General features: G+C 36.3%; 1 protein-coding gene across 5 annotated transcripts in view; it reads right to left on the reverse strand.

Moving 5' to 3' along the window:
- Positions 1-202: 202 nt before the first annotated feature.
- Positions 203-16,184, reverse strand: part of LOC119840793 (protein N-terminal asparagine amidohydrolase) — a 66,100-nt gene continuing 50,118 nt past the window's right edge. For 2 of the 5 annotated variants that reach the window (XM_038367540.1, XM_038367539.1), the window contains 8 exons: positions 13,548-13,598; positions 3,474-3,667; positions 2,990-3,055; positions 2,583-2,765; positions 1,892-2,109; positions 1,239-1,400; positions 430-558; positions 203-228 (listed from right to left, as the gene is read on the reverse strand). In XM_038367540.1, coding sequence (XP_038223468.1) covers positions 433-558; positions 1,239-1,400; positions 1,892-2,109; positions 2,583-2,765; positions 2,990-3,055; positions 3,474-3,660 — 942 coding nt within the window. In that variant the 5' untranslated portion in view covers positions 3,661-3,667; positions 13,548-13,598 and the 3' untranslated portion in view covers positions 203-228; positions 430-432. Of the gene's footprint in view, positions 229-429; positions 559-1,238; positions 1,401-1,891; positions 2,110-2,582; positions 2,766-2,989; positions 3,056-3,473; positions 3,668-5,440; positions 5,615-6,021; positions 6,164-10,029; positions 10,147-13,547; positions 13,599-16,184 lie in introns of those variants that run through there. The other 3 variants (XM_038367541.1, XM_038367542.1, XM_038367538.1) reach the window with 3 other exon arrangements.

A 16,184-nucleotide genomic window follows, 5' to 3' on the forward strand; every position in this document is an offset into this window, starting at 1 on the left:
AATTTTAAATGTAATAAAAGAATTGCAATAACAATTTAAATTATTTACTTTTAATTTAATATAATAATATATTTTCAGCCAATTTACTGGTTGTTCTTGCTTTTTTTCAGTCAAGTTTATGCATGAATATTTCCACATTCGTTTTATAGCTTTATTATAACCAGATGCTAATCTTCAGAGCTCGTAATATCTTCCAGTGACGTTTTCGGGTTCCGTTAACATCATTTCCTGCAATAAAAATAACAATATGAATTATAAAATTTTTGTTGATAATGCGCGTGCGCTGCTGCGAAGACTTCACGATAAAAATAATGTCAACTCAAGGTCAAGTACCACGTGGGATATTGTACAGTTAGAGATGCGTGTGCGCTGAAAGATATCATATAAAAATCTACCCAAAATGGCACGTGTAGGAATAGGAAAGTGTACCGGTTAGAAGCGCACGGGCATCCAGCAGCCGGTCTGGTCGTCGCGGCGGTAGTAGTGCGGCCGGTTGTCCGGGAACACGGTCACCGCCGGGAACGGGTGCTGCTGGATGAACTTCAGCGTCACGCGGATCTGGAACCGAATAGCACACGCGTTTTACGTATATTTCCATGTGTTTTTGGGTGGTTTTCAATAGGTCAGGAAAAACGATGAAAGGAGTGACTAGGTCGATTTTGATAAATATATTTCTAGCATGCATAGCGATTTGTTTCTTTTTTATTAAATAGCGACTAGCGATCCGCCCCGGATTCTCACAGCTGCAATAATACATGATATATACAAATAAACTTTCCCATCCTTTTTTTAAATAAAAAAAAAAACATCAAAATCTGTTGCGTAATTTAAAAGATCTAAGCATACAGACACACAGACGGCAAAAGGCGACTTTGTTTTATACTACGCAGTGAGTAGGTGTAACCCGCGTTTATAAGCTATTTTCGCGTGAAAGAGTAACAAACATCCCATACATCCAGGCACATGTATAGATGTTTGTTACTGTTTCGCGAGCATTGCGATATCTATCCAAATTTCGCATTTATAATATTAGTAAGATTCTAGCACAGGAACGAGAAGCAGATACAAAAAAGAAAGCCTAAAAATGTCATCAACAACTCTTATTTGGCTACCTGTAGCCGGATCAATATTTCATCCTTTAGTAGTAAAAGTAAATAGTATGAAACATAATATAGGGGAGTGGGAATGTGTGAGAGAGAAAGAGAGAGAGGGAGAGAGAAAGAGAGAGCGACACTAACATTGTGCACGAAGTGCGGCGGCTCGACGCTGGGCGTGGTGCTGAGGTGCTGCAGGATGAACTCGTCGGACTGCTCGAGCCACAGGTCCACGCCCCGCAGCGGGTCGTAGTTGAACGGCCCGATGCGCAGCATGCCCACCGCGTTGTCGTATATGTCCAGCACCTGCACGCAACACCATCATCATCATCATTATTGTCAACATCATCATCATATTGTTGCGACCATGCGAGTGTTTGCGGGAGAAGGATGGATTATCAAGTATATAATATTGTCATCTTTACAGTTGGAGTTCCATTATAATTTGAGTGTATTTTAATGTTTACATACATTAGAAATAATCTAAGAACACTTCCCTATTACGGATTAATAGTTTGCGATTCTATTGCGATTATAACAAACCAGCAGTCATAAGGTAATTAATTATATTTATTTTTATAAACTACCAAGGTCGCTTCTACCAAAAATCGGTCAGGTGAGGTAGCCGGGGCGAATGACTACGCCATCCACCAGCCACGTAGGTGTCCCTCGCGGGCCCAACTGCTCTTTCCCGCACGTAAGTAATTTTACCCCAAATATCCATTTCCCCCACAATACATGCGTGCTCCAGCCGCGTAGGTGTTTCCCTCCCGTAACTCCCCCCCACCCCCCAGTACCTGCGTGCTATTGGGGCCACCAGTAATGGTCCTGGCACAGCGCAGCGGCAGCTCGGGCCCCTTGTCGGGGAAGGTGGCGGGGAACAGGTCGCCGGCGCGGATGTCGACGCCGACGCCGGTAACCAGCGGCGAGGGCGCGCCGCCGCCGAGCGCCGTGTTCAGCTCGCAGCAGCAAGCCAGCGTCAGGTCTATCTCCTCGGTTTGACGGTGGAACGATACTGGAAACGGGCCGGAACGGAATTTTAGGTGTGCTCATGAAAATGTATCAGCTACTAGGTGAAACGGTTTTTCTTTTGAACGCGTTTTGACTAGTTAGAGCTAGTTTTTACTAATATTCCAAATTTTATATTCGTCAAAAACTAGTTATGGTTAAGATGCGATTTTCGCAGACGAGTTAGATAAAAGCTTTTACGATTAAGGTTTTATTTGTATTGATATTGGTTTCTGTTTGGGTGGGAAACGCCCAAAAGTGTATTCTGGAATTCGCCGGCTGCCACAGTTAAACCATCAACAGTATGGAAATGGGTAGACCATTGGGTTAGCGCGCAAATTCCTTTAAACTATTTTACCCAGTCTTACAGTAAACGCACATTTTTTTCTAATATAGGATATCACCCCACGTCGTCTACCACATCTCACAACCATACCACCCACACACACACACACACCACGAATAATAAAAAATACTCACTCATTATATTAGAGAACAGTTCATCAGCATAGCCGTGTGGATCCGTAAATCCACCAATCAGCTGGAGTTCCAGCCTCCCTTCGGGGTATCCTATGGCCAGCTGCTGAACCCTAGCCACCATGGCTGATGCCGCTTCTGCTGTTCCTGAACCGTCTAAATGAGCTAGTGCTACTGCCCCAGAACCTAGAGATAAGCAATCGAGGGGTAAATAAATATTGACGATTCAGGAAAATAAAATAGAAATTGGTAAATACCGAGGCTGGCCTTCAGGGCTGTTTTTAGTCCAGGAGACCTAATTAAAATTTACAAAGTAACCCACGTTGTTATTTCTTCTGATACTGATTATTTATGATTTAGTTTAGTAATAAAATAGTGACCAGTCTAATGTAAATGAAATAGCTATTTACCTGAATGTCTTAGAACTACAATGATACATGATGTGGCGTCATCTGACCCAATTATTGTGACGTTTTCTGAAAAAAAAATACAAAATTATAAGGATGCCATAGTATTTATAACTCATCTATTACTATATGATATTAAAGAGAAATAACACCTTTTTGAATGATAGAATGGTACTCCATACAAAACATAGTAACATATAATTTGGCCAGATATTTACATTAAGAGAAATAATGTACGATCTATGTTGAAGTGAAAATGGCATTCAACCATTATAAATAACATCATAAAACGTCATCGTTCAAGTACAACTAAACGATTTAGCACAAGATTAATAGTTGTTTGTGTATGTTTTATATTGATACTCCGCACCATCAACTAAAGTCTACTTTACGAGCCAAACCTCGAAATCTATTACGCCATTGTCGTTTTTAAAGAAACAATTATTTTCGTCCTTTCATTCTTTATACATAACAATATTTCACTTACTATCATGCGGGACAACCGCCGCCATCTCCCTTTGCGCCACGTACAAGAGGCCGGGCGGGGCGACCACTCGCGCCGCGGCCGACAGCAGCTGCGCAGCCGCATCCCTATACCCGGGATGCGCCGCGAGCAGCGCGCGCACCGACGTGGGACACTCGTCCGCGAGCACGCCGTTCAACACCACCACCATACTGCTTCTGGAATTTGGACACGGCTATGATTTAATACTTGTAGCGTGGGAGTAGCACGCTTCGGCACGAATTGGAACAAGTTGCACCGTGGAAGTTACAACACACCCACAGAAGATCGTCGTGAAATAATAGATGGCTACTGTATATTCTTCGGTCAGCCTTTTACTAAATGTTCTCAGTCTATTCCTTTACTCCCGTTACCAATCTTTCTTCGTCTTTCCTAAGCGATTACCCCATAAAAGCGGGCTCTGCAAATGTTCACGTTAAATGGGCAGTAGGTTCACCATCGCGCGCTTATCATCAGACGAATCACCAACTCAATTGCTCGCTATTAAACGAAAAAAAAAAAATTGCGACTTCGGATTAACAGATTTGTGGAAGAAGACTAAACAACTAAACTAAACACCGAAAAAAAAATGTTAATTGCGGGTAATCTGCATAACAAATGTCTACGTTGGATCTGCTATCATTTCACACTTGTGTGGCTTTGGATTGATAGTTGCGAGCAGGCATAGGCTATATTTGTGGTGAAAACAAATACGAATAGACATTATAAAAGAAAACGCGCAATCACGTTAGTTTCACACGAGAGAAAGCGGAAAACTTGTTGTTAGGTATAAGCAGTTCGTTTTGGAAATCTAAGAATCGGATTGTAACGATAGACATCCCTATGGGCCAAAAGGCAAAATAATGTTACATTAAAGTATTGTAGCACATTTATTACACAAAAAATACAACAATTTGCTCTCGGCAACTTTAGACACAAACATGAACACGCCACGCTACGCTGGTAACTATATTATGCGTATAATTTATTAAATATATATTTCAATACGTATAATAAGGTTGTGGTAAAAAAGACCAATCGCATATTTAATACCACAATTTATTCCTTTTCATGACTTGAAGCAGAAAAATTATATTATATGTATGTACATAATGCACATGAAATCAGCTAGGTACTTGTGTGAATAATATCAACCCGCTATCATTTACATAACTAACAACAAACTAACACGCTATCTATCAGGAAATATATGCATGTTTATACTGATCACATATTATTGAGACTTACAGCGCTGTATGCACGGACTCCCAAACGAAAACCGATAAATTATGAATATTATTCAATAACGTTAAAACACTTTCGCTTCCAAACAGAACAGACGTGATGTATGATAGAATTCCGAACAATACCTGCTTAGGTAAAAAGCAGGGCCCGTAACACAATTGTCTACCCAATAATATATTCCGAATGGGTCATTGGCGGTGACACCACTGTATTTACTCGCTGCTTCTGACGTTTTGTACATTTGCATAAATAAAATAGAATTCTAAATATGTTCAATGAAAACCTATTTAACATTTTCCATAAATCACCCTCGAGTTAAAATACGTAGGTGCGGCAAAAAATAGTTTGGTGTGCATCTACTATGAGGAGCTTTGAAGACGTCGTCTTAAAGACAAGTATAAAATCAACCGATACAAAAGAGCAATAACCAATAAATTTAACCACACCAATACAGCCTATAAATAATCAAATACAAGGTTTGCAAAACTTAGACATAAGACCTTACTAGATACAATAGCTAGGAATAGAGTAAGCCCGACAAATCCAAAAATAAAATAATCTGCCACTTGGGAGTAGGTACCGGGAGAGATTTCTTTATAACTAAGATAACCAAAGTAAAACCAGACAATTAACCATCATCATCGAAAAATAACTTTCACCGCAAATAAAATATTATTAAAAATTAAAAATATATTAACTTTACTCACTCCTTTATTTGTAGAAGAAATAAAAAGAACGCAATACAAAACGTTAACTTATTCACAGACATATCCGTCAACACTGGTACATATCTTTCTTGAAACTAATGCGTGCAGTGTGTACCTATAAATGTAAACTACTACGGGGCCCGAGATAAAATAATATTGATATTAGCATTAAGACTGGACGTTGTCATTCAACTCCGCGTAGCTCTGTATGTTCGTGCTATTAAAACTTTTATTTATTCTATTAATAAGTAACCGTTCGGTGACTTCATGATACACTGCCAATACGCGATGTGAACTGTGCTTTATAGAGGGTGATAAGGAGTTTTAATAATTCAGATATAATATCGCTCATATCTTACACTTTGAGGACTCTCGAAGGAAATTTGGTTAGTGTCATACTAGTTTATAGTGTTATCGTAATCAGTAATCATATATATACGCATACTTATATAACATCTAAATTTAACAATGCTCAAATTACCGCGGTGAATCTTTTATCTATTAGTATAATGCACTATTTCGACCTTGTACATCTATCCATTTTGAATATATAAATGAACCAGAAGATAAGGGTTCCTTACCTTTTGGGAAGTAAAACTTATAACCACGCTCGCCAGCATTGGACCAACGGCACAACGATTTATATAAAGCAGTCAATATCTTAGTAAAATATACACGACGTAAGCATCCCGAGTCTTAGTTGTGGTTAAGTTTACAACCGCAACTGGAACTCGAGCTGAGAAATAAAACATACAAATAAACGAACAAATTAATAACTTTGCGCGAAATGCCTAGGAATCGAACTTAGAGATCCCTATAGTCTATGTATGCATTATTGAATATTCGTTTTAACAACTTTCTATCTCCGAAAATATCTCGTCTGATTGTCGCGTCGCGCACTACTTTATGGATGGACATGGTCCAATTAAACTGTCTATTTCGAATATCTCTCGATTTGTTTATCATACGAACAGTAGAAATAATTAGTCACACGTGGCTTCGGTACCGGCAAGACTTAGAGTACTTGGTGCTAATTGGAAATATGAAAATTGAAAAATAGTTATTTATACCTACAATATAAACAAATACAAAAAAAATAAAAAGATACGACGATCGACTAAACCTAGGCACTAGTGCCTAGTGCCTAGTGCGTGAACGGGTCTAGACCCGTACTATAAAGCCGCTTCTGTGTTAGAGTATCGTCATTTCTTTGTTACGATATCCAGCTTTAAGGAATCCATGTTATAATGTATGATTTAAAAAAATATTGCGTTAAATTAGTGAGAAAATACGTTTTTACATCTGTTCAAATGAAATTGCAACATTGTACACTAAAAAACGAACAATCTCCAATTATACGGGGGGTATCCCCATGACCAAGCTCGCTATAGTGTTCGAAACGTCGTGTTAAACAATATAATAAATAGACCGCATTTAAAGTCTTTTAAAAAGTCTTTGAATTCTAAATGTTAAAATAATAGCGTAAAATCGAACACAAGAAAATAATATCTATACATATTGTCTTACTATTATTTAAATGCAAAGGAATGTTGTGCCCTATTACGCATTCTCGATATGAATCACAAAGTATAATAAAAGTCTTTGAATAATTTAATTAATTCGGTAAGTGGTAACTCGATAAGATAGACCAGTTTGACTAACGTGGGTAATGAGTAATACTGAATCCCTTTATATATGTATCAGGCAAAATGTATGACATAGTATAGTGCTAGTTTAAAAACGCTAGCAATTGGATAGATATGTATTATGATGAGAGTTGGGAATCAGAAATGTTTCGTTTGGCTAAACCAAACGAAACATTTCTTTTTTAGTTAGGTCCGTTGCCTTCCTAGGCAATGGGAGTCCGACATAACCCACGGCTTTCCCCCAGCATACCCACATGCATGAACATTCTCCATTTAAAAAAAATGTTAAAGGTATAGGAGAACAACGCAACCTACTCCTGTCGGACTTTTGGGGATCGTCATTTCTCAACTTCCTAAAAAAACTGCGAGCGTTTGTAAATAGCAATATTATACAATCTTCCTGCGACAAGAAAGTATCGTAATTAATTTATATAATTTTAATAACTGTATTATCCTTTATTTTTAAGCTTTTTCGTGTACAATAACATAGTAAATAAATCTAGTTACTAAGATTCCGAATAAGAGCGACCTATACTCCAATGCTTTTTGCCAGCACCGCAGGTATATGTACTAACAAAATGGAAACCTCCACACAAATATGTGTGATTAATGATACAAAATACTGCCTACGAAATTGAGACGCGATATCGCTCAACCGAAAAAAAAATCTACATTCATCTTCCGATATCGTCTCTCGAACGATTTAACTTCGATTAAATTACCATTGAAGGGTCAACTGCTACAATGGGCCAATTACATATCGAATTCAAACTATCGACTTCATCAATCACTTGCCGATATAAAATCAGATGCTATCTTAATTATCTTATTAGGGGCCCGGAGACGTTATTGTTTGTGATTTTTTTTATACATATATCTAAAGCATCTAAAAGGCTTTTGAAAGCCGAGACTACAGTGGAAGTGAATTCCTAAAATATTTTTTTAAAACGTTAACAAGATATTAATATATACATTTAATATAATATTATCATTTTGAATGACATCATATGTGTTTTTTATACATATCTGCCTAGCAACAATGATTTAATTATGGCGAGATTTAATTGTTTAAATGTTATAATGAATAAATAACGATACGACTATTTTCGTCACATATTTATTTTCATGAATTGATATCTATCTTTTATACAGATACGATTGTGTATAATTTTACATAAACAGGGAGTGACGTAATGAATGGATATTCGGTAATTGCGGGTAGAGGACGAAGCGGTTCAGAAAAATACACTTTGCGAACGTCTGGTGTCGAGATATTTGATATTTTCGAAAATTTTAAAAATAAGACTTCACCCCCCAAGAGGTTTTTGGTGAAATTGTCAACCTGATTTTTAGCAAATTTACTTGAGGACTTGAATTTGACTTAAAGTATTCATTAAATAATTGTAAGAAGGGAAAATATTTATTTTAAAGCATCGTTTTATGAAATTAAATTTTACGAAACTTGTTCAAAGCGGCACCATCAGCTCTTATAAACACTCAATACACCTTTTGATAAATAACATATTGAATAAATAGCAACTAAAATTAATTAAAAAGTCATTTATTTCTAAATAGACTCTTTGAAGCACCATATTTACTTGCATAAATTCCATCACAGGAAAAAGTATATTCCAATTAATAAATGTATAAATTTGAGTTTGAGTTTGATAGACTTTTCTATGTCTTAACTTTTGATATGGTATCCAATATTTTAAGTAAAAATTTATTATTTATACTCTAGTAAAAACAAAAATAAGTACTTAAATTTTGTTCAGGTTCGTTCTACTAATGCAAGAATATTAGTAGCCCTGATTAATTATTGGAAAAAGCACTGCTGAAATATTTTAATGTATTTATTGAGTTTACGCATAGAAATTTGTGATTCTTAACAATTATGTCACATTAAATTTAATTTTTAGTTTTTATAGCATTGAAATGCTTTATAAATGAGAAATTTTGAAAGAATAGAAAAATGGGGTGCCCCTTAGGCACATGAAACCGAAAGAGTAGAAGAAATTCGATTACTATGGCAGGATCACGGGTGGCCGAGAGGCTAGGCGTTGCTACGGTTAGGCAAGATACGCAGGTTCGAATCCTGCCTCGTGATCGAATTTTTTCTATTCTTTCAAAATTTCTCAATTATGTCACATTTCAATCTTTTGTGTTATGATTTATATCAGAATGGAGAAAAAGATTAACACAATACAAGCTCAAGTAATACGATTAGAAAAGTCAATCGAAACCGTTCGACTGTTATTCCATCGGTTCATTTTATTTGTTTTATAAAAAGGTCATGTGTTTTATATTTCTAATGGAAATTGAAATAGTGATCAATGGACGTAGGGCCGGTTTCGTCACTTACTGATAATGTCCCGGATAGCCTATTACTTTTGATGTATATTTTCATACATTTTTTGTTATATGAACTGACTGATAAGCTTTAAAAAACACATTACTTGGTAAATTACACTAGCAGCTCTTTATTTTTATTGAAAGTAGATTACACAGTTTATACAATTTATTATTAAAACTAAGCAAATGTCATAAAGCACATAATAATATTCTATTTATGTATATTGCATCCTTAGTTTTTATCTATGCGTTAATGTTATTTATCATGCTGGTTATTGGTAATTATCTTTATCTTAATAAGATACGTTATTAATAACTCAGAATATAAACAATAATACATAATAATTATTCTTCATCTCTTAGAATACAAATAATTCAGTATACCTAGTTCAACCCAGTCCTAGTAAAGGACATCTTTACCGATTATGTTTATCAACATCTATGTATCCTTCTTAATATTAGTTTATCTCAATCTCACATACACTGTTGCCATACATAACACTATAAGTACGTAATCATGTACATAAATTACCTTAATACCTATGGTTATTACCTATGGATCGTATTATCCATCCAAAAGTCACCACTTACCGAAACTGTAAACACGCGCCTGCAACGGTGGCAACTCTTCGTAACCCACTCGACCGCAACCACGCCACTTCGCATCCGCACAAATAGCAACGTTTAAAAAAAACTATAATTATTTAAGAAACAAAACATACACGCGTATCGAACTCAAACAACCGACGATCAAACTGAACGCGCTCACTGGGTTATCATCGCCGAAGCTGCGAATTACTAGCTTATTATTGTTATGATAATGCTTATTATGTTGGAAATAGTGGTGCGATAGTGTCACTATCGTGCAATAAGCAATTAAGAATATATAACGTTAGCTTTTATCTCAGTGGTAATAACAAAAGATGCGCAACGCCCGAGTGTCGCATGTACCGTTCAACAGATAATGAATATCATTACCGCGTTCCTAGAATCAGTTTAATGGTTTATTTGCTCGTGTGCAATTGAATTGCTTAATTAGTTTTAAATACACCTAGTGTTGGTGCTTCAAGGTGATGTGGCGCTGTGTGGCGCTTTGTATTATCGTTATGAATTAATTATGTCATAAACACCGTTACGTGGTGTCGAAATCTGTGTCCTAAGAAAAACTTAAGGGGATTTTATACATTTGAATATAAATTCCAGATATCTTATCAAAATCACCTCAGTACAACAACCATTAAACATTACAAAAGCCATTTTAAAGGAAAATTGTAAGATATTTATCTCCAATAAGGGCAGCTTATTGAAGGACTTAGTCACTATGGAGATTATTTAGAAAAAGTTACACATATAAGTTCATAAATATAATTAAGGATAAATAACCTGTCATTAAAATCACTTGCGATTGTCATATATACCTACCTACACTTGTTACCTACATCCAATGAACCGTGGTAATCTCTCTATAATAATATTAATAACTAGCTGCGCCCCGCGGTTTCACCCGCGTAAGTCCGTATCCCGTAGGAATATCGGGATAAAAAGTTACTTATATTTTATTCCAGTTGTCCAGCTTTCTACGTACCACATTTCATTGCAATCGGTTAAGCAGCTTTTGCGTGAAAGAGCAACAAACACACACACATCCTTACAAAATTTCGCATTTATTATATTTAAGTAGGATTAAAAAGAACCAGTTTACCATTCACACGTTGTCTTTTAAAAGATAACTCACATATTCATTTTCACACATATGTTTAGGCAGACCTATCAAGGCATTTTCGCAACATGTCAATGCAGGGCAACTTGCGTCTTAATTCTATCTTGCAGATCTGCAGAGAAGGTTGAAGATTTGTATTGATTAAATACTTTCAGTAATTTAGACGTTACTTAAAAAATTATTATATCTAAATAGCTTCGCTACGCGGTTTCACCCCCGTAAGTCCGCATCTCGTAGGATTATCGGAATAAAAGGTGTTAAGTGTTATTCCAGTTGTCCAGCTAGCTACGTACCAAATTTCATTGCAATCGGTTCAATAGTTTTTGCGTGAAAGGGCAACAAACGCACATACATCCTTACAAACTTCCGCATTTATTGTATTAGTAGGATAGTAGGATTAGTAGGATTCATGAATAAAATACAAATTCTTAACCCGATTTTATTAAAAAAAAACTCAATCATAAACAAAGTTATTCTATTCCGTACCATTTCATCAAACTTATGTTTAAACCGAAGTTTCGTCCGAAGGGATCTACTCTATTACTGATCTCATTCCATAATCCACTTAAGCCGATATGGGACGGTGGATGAAAGCAATCGGAACCTCACGACCCGCTAATTGGTTATAATTGTTGAGTACACGCGCCCGATCTTTACAAGCTTAATGAGTTAACAGCTGCTATAATCCGATATGCGATTTTGGCATTTATACGTAATATCTACAGAGCATAAGATTACATTGCACATGACTGAACACTAACTAATAATGAAGTGGAGTAAAATAGTGTTTACGTCACCGGATTTACCGTAAACAATTTGGCGTTTAACTTCCTTTTTTTGTATTATAGAGTAATTTTTATAGACTTAATAAACGCTATATAAAACATGAAATACAAGCATCATCTAACCATTAAATAGTTTTGTTCTGGTTAACTTTTTATTGAATTAATTTTATATGCAAAATTAAATTAGGTACCTATTATCTAACAAAGGAATCACTTCTGGGTCGATAAATTGTGTAGAAATAATAGGAGACGGCAATAACAAGTGGTATATTGCCAATTTATTCCCACAGACTATACTTGAAAACGAGCCGAGTGTAATGAGCGTTCATGCCGTAATTAATATAAGCGTTCTGTTTCTCAAACCTAACTAAACTATCTGATAGCCGGGTCGGGCGAACATTCCCATATTTTCCCTAAGGGCATTAGGATATGAATTCGTGACATCGCACCAGAACACGGGCCGACCCATTATGGAGTGCAGCCAATAGAACTGTCCGACCACTTATTAATGACCACGAGACAATGATGCTAATGCTATTAAGTGGTCCTCGCTCACATTTGCCAGCGCTGAGCTTAAATAGCTGCTCAATTGCATATGCCTTAGTATTAACGACGTTGAGTGCATGTTTGTGTCGTATATGGAATATATAATTTATCCGCACTAAACGTATAATGACTTGGCAGTTTTATGACGTAAATTATTTAGTATTAACAAATGTCAAGAGCATTAATAGTAAAGTTAATGAGCGATTTCATATGCGATCACAACTCTAATTCTGTGACATGGACTTGTTCGATTGAGGTATTCATGTCCTTTCCGGCTGCATCCGTCAATAGGTTATATTGTTCCCACGGTATATTAATGACTAGGCAAAAGTTTAGCAGAAACGCGCCTTTTACGTTCGCTCGGCCATTATCTGGCTCATTTGCGGCGAAAGACAAACGGCGGATCGGAGGCGAGCACAAATTTCGCCGATATAATCGTCCCGGTAAGACAATGATTATCGTTGGAGCGCGATACCGACGCAGATAGTGAGCCTCGATGTCTGATGGATGCGGCACGCTCTCGCGATACCATCTCCATCGTGACGCCGGCCGCCGCCTCTGCCTCGTGTGCACCAATTATTATTATTCAATATCTATGCACACGACCGATACGACGTCTAGTGCCTCGTCTTTCGCTTAAATTCGACTTGATTTAATTATCTGTGATCAAGCGACAATCGCAGCACACGATACAGCCATAATTGAATTATAGTTCGGTCGATTTATTACTGAATAGATAGCTCACGGAGATAAAAGGACTATCGAATGTTGATTGATAAATGCAGTAGTTATCTAAGAAACACAGAAGTTGAATGGGGGTTCTGTTATCTAACCGTCCGTTATTCGGGTCAGCGTTTGATACATTTCCGATGTAAATCGTTATCGGTATTAGAAATATGAACAGTTTCCTTTAATTAGCTTCCAACTATTGTATCGCAAAAGTAATGAATGAAGCGGTTGGCGCCTCGAAAACTTATAATGATCATACAGCGATGACCTCATAAGGAGCTGTAAACATAGTATTCAATTATGTGATGGAAGATTTCTAAATAACTCACATTTAATCGGTGGAGCTGTTGATGGGAAGATCATTCAGGTCGCTGAGCCACCTGGAACAAAAAACGGTATATTAATGTGATAATAATAAGTGTGGTCTAGCCTCGTATAGTATTGTACAAAAAGTCGCAAGCAGTAGCTTGCACGTCGCGTTCCGCAGGTGGCATGCGTGCTGCGACGGGACATAGATGCGACGATTATTCACTTTATCGTCTACCGAGATCTCGCACGATTCCTATGTTTCGTTACATAGTATCCTCCTCGCGCGGTTTTAAAGAACTGAAATAATACGGCCACGTAAAATGGGACATGCCTTCATCGAGAACATAATCCGAACAGCGGTAATGCTAATTCAATAGCGTAATATCCCGGTATCTTGATGTAGCCCGCGGTCGATCCGAACGATAGTCTACGATTCAGCCGATATGGTTTTATTCGTGATTTATTTGGGCCGCTCCCATATAAGCAGTGTACGGTAACAATGGCCTGCAACTTGTATTTACGACAATCGATTTGGTAGCGATAAAAGATCTAACTAAGATCCTGAAAATAATGTGCACGCTAATCGTAATTTGATATCAATAGTATTAGATGAATAATGCATATTGAATGGATGGAATTTATTGATTACGCCGATTGCAACCGTAGCCACAGAAACTTATTTAGTTCCATCTATTTCTATAATATCATACTACCTATTCATATGCCAACTTATAAAAACTGTGTTCTGTATAAGCTATTCATTAATTATTATGCTTTCGTCTATCAAAACACAATTCTAATTAAGATTTGATTACATCTTGAATTTAGAAATAGTTAATTGTACACATGTCTAGAAAGTTTTAATTAATTTAGAGAGTAAAAAAAGATACTTGTTTCATTCGAGCTTTTCGACGAATCATTAGAGATAGTTAAATTTAATTTGTTACTTTTAACTATCTCGTGTATGCGTTTAAAAACAAACATTGCGATACAATTTACATTATAAATGAATACATTCTCATAATCGTTATTTATCGATAACATTAAAAGCATATCTAATTATTCTTACTTATCTCACTCACCGTTACTCTACACTGAATCAAAACTACAACTAGTTAATCACAATGCAGAATTCAGTCGACAATTTTCCAACTTCCCAATTACAGATATATACATTCAACATTTCACACAAACAAAAACTAAATCATGAGCTAAATTTAAACAGTGCAATCGATAAGTGCTATCAATGTTGACACTATCTATATCAACATAAACGAATACATAAAATTCTCGTGTTTTCTCAGTCAGTCTTGGTCGATTTCGTTGATAATATTCAAGTATACCTATTCGTCAATTCTCATATCCCAATGTGCATAAGCGAGAAGCGTCCTGGCAGAACGTTACCGGGTCAGCTAAAAACACATAGTATGTATAATCTTGGAAACTGTCCGTGTAGTCGGTAGTGTTATCGCGATAAGATCCGTGATAGCGGCCACTGACTCATGGTGACAGGAAGTCTGGTGGAGACTGGTCGGCCACACGCGAGTGCGTAATAACAGCAACACATTATGAAATATGGGTAGGAAGATTCGTGAAACACGGAGACCCGTCATTCCCAGGTAATGGGGATGATATTCGACACATATGCGCCTACTTATTATTACTAACTGCTAAGTACTAACTACTCGCTGCGGCTCCAATTGAATAGAGTTTGTATTGAATTTATAAAATGTTCTACAGTTACTATTCTTATCCAAGCGGAGATAGATGTACCATTTAACCGTCATCGACTTATAAGTGTTGTAACTATAATACATTCTCTGCCGATATATCGATAAACATATACTCTTTAAATGCTTATTATGCAAATTAACATCTTTATTCGTGCCAATTGCTTAGAAATGCAGTCACATTTTTTCTCGACCTTACCATACTTTATTTTTATATAATAGAGACAATACAACATTTTTTAACATACGAGTATTTTACTTGATTTACAGTTTATATCTATATGACAATCGATTAGCAACTTGAACAGGGAGCGAAGAAGTATATCATGACATAACTAAGTAGTTATATTACTCACGATTTTTTTTTATAATAGATAAGACATATTTAGTGAGATATGATTTTCTGGAATAACAAAATCATCGCTTTAAACGTAATGCAATTTAAACGAATACAAACAATAAAATCAAGCATTGCTACCTAAAATCGGTTAGTATTAAATCACTATTATTATTCATAATTTTATTAAATCTTCACTATGCTAATTCGACCTTACGATTAATGTATACCAATATAAAAAAGAAAGCAAGTCAACTCATAATCTACATATTTTATGACCGTATTTATATGAATATGAGCAAACAAAAGTGCAATTAGCATAAATTTCTTCACACCACAAAACCGACACATTATAATTGGCGCCGCCGCTTCCGAATTCTTCAGATATATCGATTCGACACTAAATCGCTGTTAATCTTCAAATATTTTGTCATTTAACAGCATATATGATGTTAATTTATCACTCACAAATGAATCTATAAACGCGACGCTAATATGTTCTAGAAAATATTTGCTTGAGAAATTTTGAAAGAATAGAAAAAATTTGATCACGAGGCAGGATTCGAACCTGCGTTTCTTGCCTAACCGTA

This window comes from Zerene cesonia, chromosome 7, assembly GCF_012273895.1.
Source record: "Zerene cesonia ecotype Mississippi chromosome 7, Zerene_cesonia_1.1, whole genome shotgun sequence".
Taxonomy (NCBI): Eukaryota; Metazoa; Arthropoda; class Insecta; order Lepidoptera; family Pieridae; genus Zerene; species Zerene cesonia.